Source organism: Phacochoerus africanus, chromosome 14, assembly GCF_016906955.1.
Source record: "Phacochoerus africanus isolate WHEZ1 chromosome 14, ROS_Pafr_v1, whole genome shotgun sequence".
Lineage (NCBI taxonomy): Eukaryota > Metazoa > Chordata > Mammalia > Artiodactyla > Suidae > Phacochoerus > Phacochoerus africanus.
The window spans coordinates 48,157,177-48,174,511 of record NC_062557.1 but is presented as its reverse complement, the minus strand read 5'-3'; the positions used below and the strand labels follow the sequence as shown (position 1 = coordinate 48,174,511).

Genomic DNA, 17,335 nt, shown 5'->3' with positions numbered 1-17,335 from the left:
GCCTGAGGCAGTTCCACTTATTGTATAAGTTTCCTAGCACCTTATACCTGTCTTTTATAGCATTCATCACAGTGAAAATTTTACATGTATTTGAATGATTCTTGAATGAACACTTACCTTCTACCAGACTATCAGCTTCATGAAGGGAGAGATTATGTCTATATTTGCTTACTGCAGTATCTCTAGCATTTTGCACAATGCCTGGTACATAGCTGACATGTTAAATCTGTTGATTGAATAAAGGAATGAATGCCAACAATCACCTCTTAAAAATTCTAACCTAGTCTATATAACTCACTTGAGCAAAGTAGTGCTCAAAGAGAGTCAAGCTTTTTTTTTTTTTTTTTGGTCCCTGCCTGCAGCATCTGGAAGTTCCCAGACCAGAGACTGAAACCTCACTCTAATAGCATTGACCCAAGCTGCTGCAGTGACAACGACAGATTGTTAACCTGCTATGCCACAAGGGCACTCTTAAGAGTGAAACACTTTTTTTTTTTTTTTTAGGGCCGCACCCTTGGCATATGGAGGTTCCCAGGCTAAGGGTCAAATCAGAGCTGCAGCTGCCGGTCTAACACCACAGCCACAGCACCTCAGGATCTGAGCTGAGTCTGCAACCTACACCACAGCTCACAGCAATGCCAGATCCTTAACCCACTGAGCGAGGCCAGGGATTGAACCCACAACCTCATGGTTCCTAGTTGGATTCGTTAACCACTGAGCCACAACGGGAACTCCTTGATGTACATTCTGGCATAAGCACCATATCTTGTCAGGGACTGGCATTTTGAGTAGCACCTTGTAAATATTTGAGTATGCAATTCCTAATGTTCACAATTTTATTCAAAATGTCTGCAAAATAACATTCAGAAGTGTTCCGTTAACAGTTCCGTCAGTAGATACTGCTCTTAGGTAGTACTGTTCGTTGTTTATTTTATAAGGTATCTAGGTTATTAGTAAGTTCCTTTTATATTTTACATTTCAGGTTAGGGCTTTGAACATAAATGTCAGAGTGGGTTATACTTGTTTTGAGTGTCTAGTAGGGAAGCTTAGTAATAGATTGGGCTACCATTATGGAATAAAGAATGTGAACTTATTTGAATGCTTTAGTGTGGTACTCAGATGTGAACTCCTTTCCATTTGTAAAAATTGACTATCATTGCTGTCATTGAAGGAGGTGGAGTTGGCCCATCTTTTTCAAACACTTGACTGATTTCAGAGGAGTACAGTACAGTATTCTTGTTAGAATTAAAAATAAAGTTTTTATATTTTTAATTCCTTTTTATTGCTGTATAGTTTATTTTGTTGAAACTGAGTTTGTACTGCGTTTAATTGAGGAAGAAATACAAAGACAGTGCTAGCCTTTTTTTTTTTAAATGTGAAAATTGATTGAGGCAATTGCTATGCTATTTAGTGAAGCAGCACTGTGTTCATGGTTGCTTGCCTATTTATTAACTCTCCTTTATCAGCCCCCACAAATGATAATTAACATATATATCTACCTCCGAAGTCTAGGAATAGATTTAATATCCCTTTAAATAGGCTTAATGTATTTTAATGAGACTTTTGTTGCCAGCATATATTTATGTAATAAACTTCCTCTTTCACTGTTTTATAGAAACTTGTCTTTAAAAGATCACACATCCCTACCTCAAAGTAAAATCAGTCACTTTTGAAGTTCTGTCCTCTTGACTTTGTTCTAGCATTTTGTGTTTTTGACTGTTGCAGTGCATTAGCTTCTTCATGTCATTTAATGCTTTTCCTGCTTCTCAGAAATTTTTTTTTTTTTTTTTTTTGGTATTTTTGGGCCACACCATGGCTTATGGAGGTTCCCAGGCTAGGAGTCAAATTGGAGCTCCAGCTGCTGGCCTCTGCCATAGCCACACTGGATCCCTTAACCCACTGATCGAGGCCACGGATCGAACCTGCATCCTCATGGATACTAGTCAGATTCATTTCCACTGCACCACAACAGAAACTTTACATTGTACTTTGTTTTGATTCTTTTTTTTTCCTTTACACTGTGCGATCTGGTTTTCACCTCCCTTTCCTTTACCACTTGATTTTATTTGATTATTTCTCTTACTTTTTCTAGTATATACCTTCCTAAATGTATATTTGTGTCAGCTTGAGATGAAATCTTTTGATTCCATGTATAAAAGCTGTGGAAATTATGTACTTAACTACCTCTTCCTTTCCTGTTTTCCCTCCTTAATTTTAGTTATGTCTACATTGTCATGGTTTACAAACTTACGTTGTATTATATAGCCACAATACACAGGTGTTTTAATTTTGTTCTCTGGTTAAAAATAGCTTCAGTGCTCATGCTAGTCCTTTTGCCAGTTTCTTCATTTATCTGTTGATTGGTTGAATTTTTTCTTAGGAATTTTTTCATAAGGAATCATAGGAGTTGTGTTCCTTGAGTTCTTGTATGCTCAAAAATGGTTACCTAGGAGTTCCCTGGTGGCTCAGTGTGTTAAGGCTCTAGCGTTGTCACTGCTGTAGCTCAAGTAGCTGCTGTAGCGTGGGTTTGGTCCCTGGCCCCAGAACTTCTACATGCTGCAAGTGCGGCCAAAACGAAACTATTGTCATTATACTGGAAGTACAATTTGGCTCAGTGTAAAATGGTTAAGTAACACTTTTTTCCCCTAAGGGCCTTATAGTGAGTGTTCTTTTATCTTCTGCTATTAAATAGTGCCGTGTGGAAGTCTGCTGCCTTACCTCCCCGCAACACGTGATTTAATTTTTTTACCTGGCTGTCTAAAGGATTTTTTTCTTTTTCTTTTTTTTTTTTGCCTTTTTGCCATTTCTTTGGGCCTCTCCTGCGGCATATGGAGGTTCCCAGGCTAGGGGTTGAATCGGAGCTGTAGCTGCCAGCCTAAGCCAGAGCCTAAGCCAGAGCCACAGCAACGCAGGATCCGAGCCGCGTCTGCCACCTACACCACAGCTCACAGCAATGCTGGATCCTTAACCCACTGAGCAAGGGCAGGGATCGAACCTGCAACCTCGTGGTTCCTAGTCAGATTTGTTAACCACTGCGCCACGACGGGGATTCCGGATTTTTTTCTTTTAATCTTTGAAGTCTAATAACTTTTCTAGGCTATGTATTGGTATCGCTAATTCTATATTGGCTTTTCTAGGGACACAGTGAGTCTTTTGATTTTGGAAAATTACTTGAATCTTGTCTTTAAATATTTCTCTGTTCTACTCCTTTGGTTCTTTTATTCAGGAACAAAAATGTTTATCATCTTTTTTTAACATCTTATTCATTTTCATTTTATTTGTTTATTGAGATACAGTTCACATACTGTAAACTTCACTCTTTATTTATTTATTTTTCTTTTTAGGACTGCACTCATAGCATATGGAAGTTCCCAGTCTAGGAGTCAAATCAGAGCCTCAGCCACCAGCCTGTGCCACGGCCACAGCAATGCCAGATCCGAGCCGCATCTGCAGCCTACACCACAGCTCGGTGCAATGGCAGGTCCTTAACCTACTGAGCAAGGCCAAGGATTCTAGCCACATTTTTTTTTTTTGTCTTTTTGCCTTTTCTAGGTCTGAACCCGTGGCATATGGAGGTTCCCAGGCTAGGGGTCCAGTCTGAGCTGTAGCTGCTGGCCTACGCCAGAGCCACAGCAACTTGGGATCTGAGCCACGTCTTTGAACTAAACCACAGCTCACAGCAACATCAGATCCTTAACCCACTGAGCAAGGCCAGGAATCAAATCTGCATCCTCATGGATATTACCTGGTTTGTTAACCACTGAGCCGCAACAGGAACTCCACTTCTGCATTTGTTAATTGTTGTTCTGTAAGAGCTGTTCTTTCTATCTCATTTATTTATCCATTTATGTAAGTATAGACTCATGTCATCTTTTATTCCTTAGACTGTGATCCTTTGCTAGCATTTTTCATTCAGATTGTCCCAGATTTGGCCAGTGGAAGCCTGTTCAAGGTGGTCAGTATCCTTTTGACTTTTTCTTACATTTCTTGGAGGTTGTTATATTTTCTGTCACAACAGAAAGTTCCAGGCTCATCTTGTACTTTTCCTACTCTAGACCTGGAACAGTCATATATCCAAGAAACTCCAATTCCTTTTGGGTGAAGAGTGGCATTTGGAAACCAAGATCTGGAATACTGAGTATGCTCATTACAGTGGAGTCATTGCTTCCAGGCTTTTATTGTATCTTTTGAGATTCCACTATAGACGTCCTGTTTGCTGTAGATTATATTAAAGTTTCATTCTTAATCTCTTCCATTTTTTTCCCTATAAATTAGTGCCTGGAGGCATTCTCAGAAGTCCCGAGAAAAAGTTGTATTCAAGTATAGAGTGCAATTTTTGAATGGATTTTTTGAATGGACAAAAACCAAGTCTATATTCCTGAAATCTAATCCCACCCATCATCACTCTTTTCACAATTTTTTTTACTATTAATGTTGTATTTTCTAAGCAGTTTTTTTAAAAGTGGGTCATATCATCTAACAACCACCAATTATGTATTCCTTAATATGTATTCAATATTTTATAGTGTTCAAAATTTATATGAGTATGGTCGATATCAGGTAGCAGAAGAATAAGAATTTCTTATGGGATCAGACTGGAAGATAATGAAAATGTTTACTATTTGGTTGTTCTTTCTGCCTTCATTAACTGTTTCCATGGATTGTTCCATGTCTCTATTTGTTGTTTTTTGTTTTTGTTTTTATTTTTTTGCTTTTTAGGGCCACACCCGCAACATATGGAGGTTCCCAGGCTATGGGTCTAATCAGAGCTGGAGCCGCCAGCCTACGCCACAGCCACAGCAACGCTAGATCCAAGCCACTTCTTTGACCTATACCACACAGCTCACTGCAACGCGGGATCATTAACCCACTGAGTCAGGCCAGGGATCAAACCCGCAACCTCATGGTTCCTAGTCAGATTCGTTTCTGCTGTGCCATGACGGGAATTCCCCGTGTCTCTGTTATTTGCTCTACCAATAGTTAAGTGTCTACCATTTTACCAGTTCTTAGTATTCTTAGAGCTGTGAAAGTTGACCTGGAAGGACCCTTAAATTATTGTATCTAATCCCTTGATTTTACAGATGAAGAAACTGAGACCTAAGAACTAACGTGACTTTCGGGGGGCAGTCTTTAAGGCATTAGCCTGCTGTGGTCCTCTTTGCCTGGCAAAGCAATAAAGCTATCTTCTTCCCCTTCACCTCCCAAAAGTAAATGAAAAAATAAAAAGAAAGTGACTTGTAAGTCCCTGGCTAGTTGATTGCAGAACCAAGATTAGATAGTCCAGGTCTGAACTCCCGTACTAGAACATCTTTGCTATGGGTAATGGAAGAGCTTAGGTCCATGGTACTTCCCTGAAGTTTCCTTGGTAACGAAATGAATAGCGTGCTCTTCCATCTTGGCACTGGGGCATCTGGGCATTGAATTTTTCAAAATGATTGGTCATTTGTTGACCAAGAAGGGAACAGAGAGGAAGATAGATCAGATCAGAAGTTGCTTTAGGAGAGTCAGCTCTCAACATAGAACTTTAGGGCAGAATTCTGAGCAGACAGTTTCAAGCTCTTCTTACCTTTTGTAGTTTAGTCTCATCTGGTTGGCATTTTGCTCTCCCTTGTTGTTGCCCCATTTATAAAATATAAGGTCTGTTAATTTTCTTTTTAAGATATTCAGTTTAGCAGCATTTTAACATCAAAATAGTTATATTGACACAAGTTCCTTAAAAGTTAAACATAAATATTTCATACATTCCTACATTATCTACTCAAGAGAAATGAAAACACATTGCATGTGAAGACTGGTATGTGAATACTTATAGCGGAATTGTTCACAGTAGACAAAAGTAGAAACAGTCCAAATGTCCATCAAGTGGTGAAGGGGTAAACAAACCACAAATGTGGTTATTCATGCAATAAATAAACCACAGTGTGGCTATCCATACGGTGGTATATAATTTGGCCATAAAAAAGCGTGAAGTACTGATGCATGTTATACCAGGGATGGACCTCACAAACATTGTGCTAAGTGAAAGAATCCAGACACAGGAGTTCCCATTGTGGCTCAGCAGTAATGAACCCAGCTAGTATCCATGAGGATGTGGGTTCAATCCCTGGCCTTCCTCAGTGGGTTAAAGGATCCAGCATTGCTGTGAGTGATGGTGTAGGTTGTGGCTGTGGCTGCTGGCTATAGTTCCTATTTGACCCCTAGCCTGGGAACCTCCATATGTGGCACGTGGGGCCCTAAAAAGACAAAAAGACAAAAAAAAAAGAATGCAGACACAAAGACCACATATAATATGATTCATATGTATGAAATGTTCACAAAAGGCAAATCTGTAGAGACAGAAATATATCAGTGGTTGCCTAGAGCTGAGGGTGGGAATGAGGACTGTCTTACAGATGGACATGGGGCTTCTCTTTTGGGGTAATGGACGTATTCTACAACCAGATTACAGTGGTGATTGCACAACTCTGTGAATATACCAAAACCCACTGGATCATGTACTTACAGGTGAATTTATAGCATATAAATTATTACTTAGGAAACCTGCTAAAAATAGTCACATTTACAATTTGATATCTGATATTTGTTACATTTAAGCCTCTTATCCTGTTTTCATTATTAAACATTTATAACTGCTTTCTTTTCACTCTTAAGTATGATTTTCAAAGAGTGCTGCCATCAAATCATGTTAATTGATAACAGTAAAAATAACCAGCAGTTGTACAAGTTAATATGTAGTAGGAATTATGCTATCACTTTTCACACTTTATGTCACAGCAGCTGTATACATAGGTATTATTAGCCCCGTTTTACAGCTGAGGAAACAATGTCTGTCATAGAGGCTAAATAACTTGTCTAAAATCACCTGACTAAGGAGACAATGAGGCAGGAATTGGAATGGAGCTCTCTTGTCCTCTGTGCTCCATGTATGAAAATGTAATATTTTAGGTTGGAAATTTATACTGCCTGTGATACACTGTGACTGTTAAAACCGTGTGTATGTGCCACAGTGCTGAATGCTCTACATAACTGTTTATATGTGCTCTTCTAGGAAATTCAGATGGATTTTGGTGCTACATGGCTGCCATAGAGCTTGTACAGCATAGCAGTTCTTACTAATCAGTTTTACCTCTTTTTCTCCACTCCTCAGTCTGAATTTTAAAGACCCTGAAGCAGTCAGAGCTCTGACTTGTACTCTCCTAAGGGAAGATTTTGGACTTTCCATTGATATTCCATTGGAGAGACTAATTCCCACAGTTCCCTTGAGACTCAACTATATTCATTGGGTAGAAGATCTGATTGGTCATCACGACTCTGACAAAAGTACTCTCCGAAGAGGAATTGACATAGGTATGTGGTTTTAAGTTCTTTTTTGGCTAAACGTAAGTTTCATAAGTTTTGCAAGTTCTTTGCATAGTCTTTGAAAACTTCTGGGTATTTGTTTTACGAGCGAAGCTGGCTACAGATATTATTGTCATTTGGTATACCTGGGCTTTTTCTGTTATCAGTTTCTCTTGAGAAGGGATCATCAGCACCAAATAGGGGACAAGGGGGGACAAAAGTCCAGAAGGAAAGTGAGGCTCTTGTTTTCTTAGCTTTTCAAATTACCATGTTGACGTATGTGTCTCTTGGGCATTATTTTTACTCTGAATTATTTAATGTTAGTATAGTAGTCTCCCTATTGAGATTTTGTAGTGATGGCCATTTAATAAAAGATCATGTGGGCCTGAGTATTTTTAGGAATCTCTTAGACGATTATTCATAGAGAGTATTTAATGCAAAATTAAAGGAAAGAAAAAAGGCCTCGAGTTAAAGACGTCTTATTTTGTCTTTTCTAGAGCCGTACCCGAGGCATATGGAGGTTCCCAGGCTAGAGGTCCAATTGGAGCTGTGGCTACCGTCCTACGCCAGAGCCTCAGCAACACCAGATCCGAGTCACGTCTGCGACCTACACCATGGCTCACAGCAACGCCAGATCCTTAACCCACTGAGCGAGGCCAGGGGTCGAACCCGCAACCTCATGGTTCCTAGTCGGATTCGCTAACCACTGAGCCACGACGGGAACTCCAAGTTAAAGATGTCTTCAGTGTAAACTTTTACAGTGGAGAAAACTGTGCAGTTTGGTTCATTTGGGAGAGAGGTAGATAAATAGAAGCAAATGACACCAGCAAATGTTTTGCAATTGTAAACACATTGTATGTTTTTCATAGCCAGTGTTTTCATTTGATAGGGTTTAAAATATTTTAATTTTAGTCCTTTATAGAAAGAAGGAAGAATTGAATTAACAACTCTATGGACTCTATTTCTAAATATAGCATAGTTAATAAGAAGCCCAGTTTCTAAGTAGTAGATGTTCAACTTTGACATTTTGCATTTTCAATCCTCATCCTACCTGACCTCAGCAGCCTCTACTGACTTCTCCTTTCTCCTTTATGCACTCTCCTCCATTGGCTTCCCTGACACCAGACTCTTCTGCTTTTCTTTTTTCGTTTCTAGTGATTCTTCTCTCCTTTTGAGGCTTACTTTTCTGCATCTGGCCATTAAATATTAAGAATCCCTAAAGCTCAGTCTTTAACCTTTTTATTTATTTATTTTTATTTTTTTTGCTTTTTAGGGCTGCACCCGTGGCATATGGAGGTTTCCAGGCTGGGGGTCTAATTGGAGCTACAGCTGCCGGCCTACACCACAGCAACTCGAGATCTGAGCCGCAGACGCTACACCACAGCTCACAGCAAGGCCAGGGATCGAACCTGCAACCTCATGGTTACTAGTCGGATTCATTTCTGCTGCACCACAGCAGGAACTCCAATTTGTTGAATGTTGATGGAAGAATCGTCGTTCTTGTTGATGGATGGAATCATCAATCTTTCAACATTCAAAATTCCGGCACCCTATATGAACTAAGCACTATGTAATGATGGAGTTTAATACAAGTTTCTCTTCTTTTATGTTGATAGCAGATTGGCCGATGGGTTATAAAAAAGCTTAACCTATTTGGGTAGTTCCCGTCATGGCTCATTGGTTAACGAATCTGAGTAGGAACCAGGAGGTTGCGGGTTCAATCCCTGGCTTTGCTCAGTGGGTTAAGGATCCAGCGTTGCCACGAGCTGTGGTGTAGGTTGCAGACGTGACTCGGATCCCGCGTTGCTGTGGCTCTGGTGTAGGCTGGTGGCTACAGCTCTGATTTGACCCCTAGCCTGGGAACCTCCGTATGTCTTGGGATCGGCCCAAGAAAATGGCAAAAAGACCAAAAAAAAAAAAAAAAAGAACCTATTTGGTACTAATTTATTTTAATTATGCCCCAAACCTTCTAAAATAGCGCTTGGGGATATAGGAGGTTAATGGATTTTAGCTCTTCACAAGGGGCAATGTTGCTAAAATCACAATTCATTCTAATTAGGGTTTTATATAAATTCTTCCCCCAGACACCATCAGTTTGCTCTAATTCTATGATTATACACTTTCCATTTTTATTTATCATTATAAGGATTATTACCCACTTAAAAATGTCACTCAGCTTTCTGAGGGGATTCGAATGTTAGAATACAGGTCTTTTGATCTTAAGAATTGAGAAACTTGATTTTTGGTGGAGGACAAGTCTTTTACCTGTGTGTGTTACCCTGGTGGCACCTGATCTTCAGACAGCTGAGGGAAAGTATTCTTTTTTTTTTTTTCTTTTTTAAATGAAATTGAAGTATGAAGAAGAGAGAGACAGTTGTGTGAGAATCGAGGGCCTGGGATGTGGTATATATTTTTTTCCCCTACAGAACTGAAAGTGCTGCTAAAATGTCCTTAATTTCTTTATTCTGAATGACTGGCTTGCCAGAATGGCCAGCAGGGCCTAAATAATTCCCTCTCCACCTCCCACATCCCCAAGGCGATGATGCCCAGGACTGTCAGGGCCAGGAGGCTGTTAGGTAAACATGATAGGAAGTGTCACAATCACTGTGACTGTCAAAGAGCTCAAATGTTCTGGCCGTCAGTTGTTGTCATGTCTTTTACTTGCCTGTTCAGAATGCTTAATGAGAAAACAGTGAGATGAGCCTGGCTTTCTTCTGGGTTGGGAGTGTCACTGGCCTCTAGCTCTTCCTGCCAAATCCCTAGCAGGCTAGACTGGCAGCAAAATGTGGTCAGTGGAAGGCAGGCCTGGAATGGCTGGAATGGGCTGACTCCTTTGGGCCTTGGAGAAAAACACTGGCTGTTCTTCTTCACATATGCTCTTTAGGATCATGCTGGTGAAGATCAGCCAGTGGTTGTAAATGCAGTTCTATCTGTGGGTAGCATATAGTCCAGTCTGTGGTTAGAGCTTCTCTATGAAAGTCTAGGACCAAACCCTAATTGCCGTAGATTTTTGCCTGGAGGATCTGCTTCTGAATATCTGCCTTGAAACTGGTGGGGCAAGCCAGTAATTGATGTTTTGAATCTGGATCAGATGTATCCACATCTAAAAAATAAACTCTTTCTTTAGTTTTTAGGAGGTTTTATTTTTTGTTTTTTGTTTTGTTTTGTTTTTTTTGTTTTTACTTCTGGTTTCCTTCAAGTAACAACAGATAAATATGTGGGGAATTGAGTGGCTTAAAAGCATAACAATTTTATACTGTATGTATTTTTTTCTGCCTTTGTAGGATGAGATCTATACATTGATCTATTTTAAGATATTACTGTGCTGTTTTAACAAATGACACTGATATCTTTCAAGAAAATCAAATTTTGTGAGATATAAAATGAAGACTTTTTGTAAAGTAAATTAAATTGCTTTGATAATTTTCAGTTAGTCAAGTATGCCTTAATCGCTAGCCAGTTATGCATACTTTTACATACAGCATACAAAGAGGACAGCAAAGTTTCTATTCTAGGAAATTCAAATCTAATTATGAAGTAAGACTAAGATGCATGAAATGACTATAGAAGCTGGTAGCCACATTCTGTGTATGATCAGTACCAGCTTAGGATTTAAGCTGTTAAGGCCGTAAGAATTCTAAGAAGAGAGGAATGGTGGTTTTGCTTATTGTTCTCACCTCACCCTCAAGTGTGTGCAGTATGTTTTGAATTCTTATTTTACTAGGTACTGGGGCATCCTGCATCTATCCTTTACTTGGAACAACCTTAAATGGCTGGTATTTCCTTGCAACAGAAGTAGATGACATGTGCTTCAACTATGCAAAGAAGAATGTGGAACAGAATAACTTATCTGATCTTATAAAAGGTTAGCTCTGCAGAATAAACATCTCTTTCAAGCTTTGTTTATTCACCTGTGTATCTTTTCTTATTTGTTTGTTTGCTTTTTAGGGCCGTACATGCGGCATATGGGGATTCCCAGGCTAGGGGTCTAATCAGAGCTACAGCTGCCGGCCTATCCCAGAGCCACAGCAACGCGTGATCCGAACCGAGTCTGCGACCTACACCACAGCTCATAGCAATGCCAGATCCTTAACCCACTGAGCAAGGCCAGGGATCAAACCCGAAACCCCATGGTTCCTAGTCAGATTCATTTCTGCTGCACCACACAAGAACTCACTGTGTTTCTATTTTAACACATCTCATTATCTTTTGCTTTAACATACACACTTTGATAATTTTTAAAAATCTGGTACATTGTAATTGGGTCGCGGCTTTGTTAGAATTAACTAAAAAAAAAAAGCAGCAGTAGACACAGTCACTCCTTATAATTTGTGGATTCTGTGTTTATGAATTTACTTACTTGATAAAGTTTGCCTACTTGGGGCTATTTTTAGCCCCCAAATCTATACTGGTGGTACTTTCGTTGTCATTCACAGACATGTACAAAGTGGCAAAAAATTTGAGTCACCCAGCATGTGTGTTTCTGGCTGAAAGTGAACAAGCAATGTCCTGCTCTCTTGTTTCAGCTCTCATGCTGTAAACATGTGTCCTTTTCCTAGTCTGTTTAGTACTACTTTTTTTTTCTTTAAAGTTTCTTACTTTTTCTTGGTAATTTTGCTGTTTACAATGGCCCTAACTATAGTGCTTGAGTGCTATTGAGTGTTCCTAAGTACTGGAAGGCTGTAATGTGCCTTACAGAGAAAATAATGTGTCAGGTAAGTTCCATTCAGACACATTGTAATACTTTTGGCCATAAGTTCAATGTTGATGCATCAGTGATGTATATTAGATAAGGTTCTTTAAAAAGAAATACGTAACGTAAGGATATATATTGCTCAGTTGCTGAAAATGTGACCAGAGGCTCAAAGTTACCTAACCCTGTATTTCTGTTAGCCAGTGGTTCAGTAGTCACTAATTCATTGTGGTGGTGACTTTATAGAACACAACTACCACTAATAATGAGAAGCTAGTCACCAAGATTTTAAAAAGAAGGAAATCCTGCTACTGATTAAAGTATACTATCTTTTATTTCAGTGCTATATGGAACTGTGCTACAAATAGTCGTATCTCCTTAGTGCTTAGTTACTTTTTATTTTTGTGCTTATTGTATATATAAAGGGCTTTTTTGACGTTAAAGAGACCTTAGCCTTTTCTTACTAAGTTAAACATATCATTGTAAGGGGAGGTACTAATTCATTATTAAAGGGTTTTTTAGTTATCCATTCCCGTATTACAAATTACTCCAAAATCGGGCAAGTGTTTTTTGTTTTGTTTGGTTTGGTTTGGTCTTTTTGTCTTTTCTAGGGCTGCACCCTTGGCATATGGAGGTTCCCAGGCTAGGGGTCTAATCAGAGCTGTAGTCGCCAGCCTACACCAGAACCACAGCAATGCTGGATCTGAGCCACGTCTGCTACCTACACCACAGCTCACGGCAACACCAGATTCTTAACCCACTGAGCGAGGCCAGGGATCGAACGTGTAACCTCATGTTCCTAGTCAGATTCGTTAACCACTGAGCCACGACGGGAACTCTGAGCTTTAAACAATAAACATTTATTGTCTCATAGTTCCTGTGGGTTAAAATATGCCATGGCCTAGCTGGGTGGTTTTGGTCCAGAGTCTTTCACGAGGTTGCAGTCTGAAAGATTGGGGATAGAGATTTGCTTCCAAGATGGCTCACTTACCATGGCTACTGGCAGGAAGCTTTAGTTCATTGCCCTGTGGACCTCTCCTCAGGGCTCCTTAGGCGTTCTTAGAGCATATCACCTGGCTTCTCCCAGAACACATAATTCAAGAGACGGAGCAAGGAGAATGCCATGTTGCTTTTTATGACCTCACCTCAGGACTGATAGTCTGTCACTTCCATCATATTCTTTTTAATAAATAAAAGCGAGTCACTGAGTGAAGCCTTATTCAAGGATAGGAAAATCAAACTTCACCTCTTTTTTTTTTTGGCTCTTTAGGGCGACACCCACAGCACATGGAGGTTCCTAGGCTAGGTGTTGAGTTGGAGCTGCAGCCACTGGCCTATGCCACAGCCATAGCAACTCGGGATCCAAGCCATGTCTGTGATCTACACTACCTCATGGCAAAGCCACATCCTTAACCCACGGATTGAGGCCAGGGATCAAACCCGAGTCCTCATGGATACTAGTAGGGTTTGTTAACCACTGAGCCATAGGGAACTCCCAAACTTCACCTCTTAAAGGGACTAGTGTCAAAGAATTTGTGAACACATTTGAAAACGACTTCAGTATTAACAGTAGTTAACAGTCTCTACTTCTTTTCTCCTAGTGGTAAAGGTACCACAGAAGACACTCCTGATGGATGCACTTAAAGAAGAATCTGAGATAATCTATGACTTCTGCATGTGCAACCCTCCCTTTTTTGCCAATCAGTTGGAAGCCAAGGTAAAATATCTTCTGCTTTAAAGTAGTTGAATGTTTATCTAAGTTTCCTTTGTTTGCAAGGATAAGAACAACTTTTATTTTGGAAGCTCAATCAGTCAGGATGCTTCTGGTATCAAACACCTGAAAACCCAATTCAGATTGACGTAACAACAAAGAAGCTTTATTGGTTTATGTATCTGAGGAATCTAGCAATAGCATGGACTTCAGGAATAGTTTGACCAAGGAGTTCATCATAATATTAAGGCCGAGGCTCTGTTTTTCAGGTTCCCTTTGGCTCTGATCTGGCCCTGGGTTGTTTTTGTTCTCAGGCTGGTTTACTTGTGGCAGAGGGGCGGGCTAAGGAGAGAGTTCCCCAAACCATTGAACATTTGAATTTCTTCTGAGTCTACCAACTTAGGTTACAGTTGCATTGGGCTTCTGGTCTTAAGGAGGAGGTCACTGCTTTTATTGCCACCTATCATTTGATAGGAAAAAGATGTCTGATTTTGTCTTTCCAACTTAAAATGAAAAATATATTTACTCATGGAAAAAGATATATTGGCTAAAAACAACTAAGCTATTAAAAATCAAAATAACAGGAGTTCCGTCGTGGCGCAGTGGTTAACGAATCCGACTAGGAACCATGAGGTTGCGGGTTCGGTCCCTGCCCTTGCTCAGTGGGTTGACGATCCGGCGTTGCCGTGAGCTGTGGTGTAGGTTGCAGACGCGGCTTGGATCCTGCGTTGCTGTGGCTCTGGCGTAGGCCGGTGGCTACAGCTCCCATTAGACCCCTAGCCTGGGAACCTCCATATGCCGCGGGAGCGGCCCAAGAAATAGCAACAACAACAACAACAACAGACAAAAGACAAAAAAAAATAACAATAACAATAATAATTTTTTTAAAAGGGGTTCCTGTCGAGGCTTAGTGGTTAACGAACCCAACTAGCATCCATGAGGATGCAGGTTCGTTCCCTGGCCTCTCTCAGTGGGTTAAGGATCTGGCGTTGCCGTGAGCTGTGGTGTAGAACGCAGACATGGCTGAGATTCCACATTGCTGTGCCTCGGGTGTAGGCCAGTGGCCACAGCTCCAACTGGACGCCTAGCCTGGAACCTCCATATGCCACGGGTGCGGCCCTAAAAGACAAAACAAAATTATTTATTTAAACCTAAGTTTTTCTTTATCCAGAGAAAAATTAATAGAAAGTGAGTAATATTAATCAGAAGGAAATGAATTGTGTATACTTTAAACTTTGAGAGATTAAGGTGTTTTTAGTATCACTCAGACACCCTAAAGTACTATTTATTTACATACTTAAAAACCAAATATATTACAAAAAGTTCCCATGTAGTGCAGCAGGTCAAGGAGCTGGCTTTGTCATAGCTGTGGCACAGGTTGCAACCTGTGGCACGGGTTCTATTCCCTGACCCAGTAACTTCCATGTGCCGAGGGTGTACCCACTCAAAAAAAAATTTCCAGGTAGATTAAATTTTTGGTAGGTGGAAAGTGGATGGAAATTTGTTAGCAATACTAAACCTTTCTAGATTGGAATATGAAGTGAAGCAGGATTTAAGAAATCTAAATTTTAGTCTCTGATGCAGATAAAGTATAAGAACTAAAATAGCCACTTCCTATGGTATATTTTTTAAAACAATATTGAGATACAACATATATATGTATATATTGAGAGAGAAAGAGATACATTAGAAGTATGTATGCCATGAATGTAAACTGGATTTTCCAAAGTGAATGTTCCCATAGAACCAGCATCCAGATGAAGAAATAAGACTATAACTAACACCAGAACTAAATATCTTTTTTAAAAAACTTTATTGGAGGATAGTTGACTTAAAATGTGTTAGTCTCAGGTGTACAGTAAAGTGAATCAGTTATACATATACCCATTCTTTTTCAGATTCTTTTCCCATAAAGGTTAATACAGAATGTTGAGTGTATTTCCCTGTGCTCTACAGTAGGTCCTTGTTACTTACCTATTTTATATATAGTAGTGTCATATATGTTAATTCCAACCTTCTAATTTATCCCGCCCCTAACTATCTTTTTATAGAAGCTTTATTGAGATACAATTTACATACCATTAATTCACCTACCTAACGGGTAGAATTTAATCATTTTTAGTATAGTCACAGAGTTGTGCAGCCATCACCACAATCAATTTTAGAGCATATTCATCACCCACTCCCCCCCCAAAAAAACCCCACACGGCTTAGCAGTTACTCTTGGTTTCCCTACAGCCCCCTAAGTGTTAGGCAACAGTGAGTCTACTTTCTGTTTCTGTGGATTTGCCTGTTTTAGACATTTCATGAAAATGGAGTCGTATAGGATCTGGTCTTTTGCAGCTGACTTCTTTCACTGAGCATGATATGTTTTCATGCTTCATCCATATTGTAGCATGTACAGTGCTTTTTTTGTTTTTTTGTTTGTTTGCTTCTTTGTTTTTTGGTATTTAGGGCTGCACCTGCAGCATAATGGAAGTTCCTGGGCTAGGGATCTAATCTGAGCTATAGCTGCCAGCCTATACCACAGCCACGGCAACGCCAGATCCAAGCCGCGTCTGTGACCTCTGCCGTAGCTCACGGATGCCTGATCCTTAACCCACTGAGTGAGGGCAGGGATTGAACCCACATCCTCATGTATACCAGGTTTGTTACCACTGAGCCACATCAGGAACTCCCAGTACTTCATTTCTTTTCATTGACAAATAATATTCCATTCTATGGAAATACCACATTTTACTGATCCCTTCATTAGTTGATGGACATTTGGGTTTTATTCACTTTTTGGTTATTATCAACAATGCTGCTGTGAGCATTATGTTTGTGTGGAAGTGTTTTCATTTCTCTTAGGTATATACCTAGGAGTAGAATTACTGGGTCATATGGTAACTCTCTGTTTAATTGTTAAGGAACTGCCAGAATGTTTTTTATTTTGTTGCTTATACTTTTGGTGTCATACCTAAGAAGCCATTGCCTAATGCAAGGTGATGAAGACTCATTCCTATGTTTTCTTCTAAGAGTTTTAGTTTCAGCTTCATATATATACATACACCCACACACACGTACATAGTTTTTTTTCTTTTATGACTACACCTGCAGCATACGGAAGTGCCCAGGCTAGGGTTCGAATCAGAGCCACAGGTGAGTCCTAAGCCACAGCCATGGCAACACTGAATCCGAGCCACCCTATGCCACAGTTTCAGCAATGCAAGTGGGATCCTTAACCCTCTGAGCAAGGCCAGGGATCGAACCTGCATCCTCACAGAGACAGTGTTGGGTCCTTAACCCATTGAGCCACATCACCAACTCCCTAGCTTGTTTTATTTATTTATTTATTTATTTTGTCTTTTGTCTTTTTTTAGGGCCGCACCCACGGCATCTGGAGGTTCCCAGGCTAGGGCTTGAATCAGAGCTGCAGCTGCCAGCCTACACCACAGCCACAGCAACGCAGGATCTCAGCCTCATCTGTGACCAGCATCACAGCTCACGGCAATGCCAGATCCTTAACCCACTGAGTGAGGCCAGGGATCAAACCCACATCTTCATGGATATTAGTTGGGTTCGTTAACCACTGAGCCACAACGGGAACTCTC

General features: G+C 40.1%; 1 protein-coding gene across 1 annotated transcript in view; it reads left to right on the top strand.

Moving 5' to 3' along the window:
• METTL16 (methyltransferase 16, N6-methyladenosine) overlaps positions 1-17,335 on the top strand; it is a 65,687-nt gene that overhangs the window by 16,947 nt on the left and 31,405 nt on the right. The window contains exons 3-5 of the mRNA XM_047757983.1: positions 7,148-7,347; positions 11,063-11,203; positions 13,633-13,748. Of these exons, the coding sequence (XP_047613939.1) occupies positions 7,148-7,347; positions 11,063-11,203; positions 13,633-13,748 (457 nt within the window). The remainder of the gene's footprint in view (positions 1-7,147; positions 7,348-11,062; positions 11,204-13,632; positions 13,749-17,335) is intronic.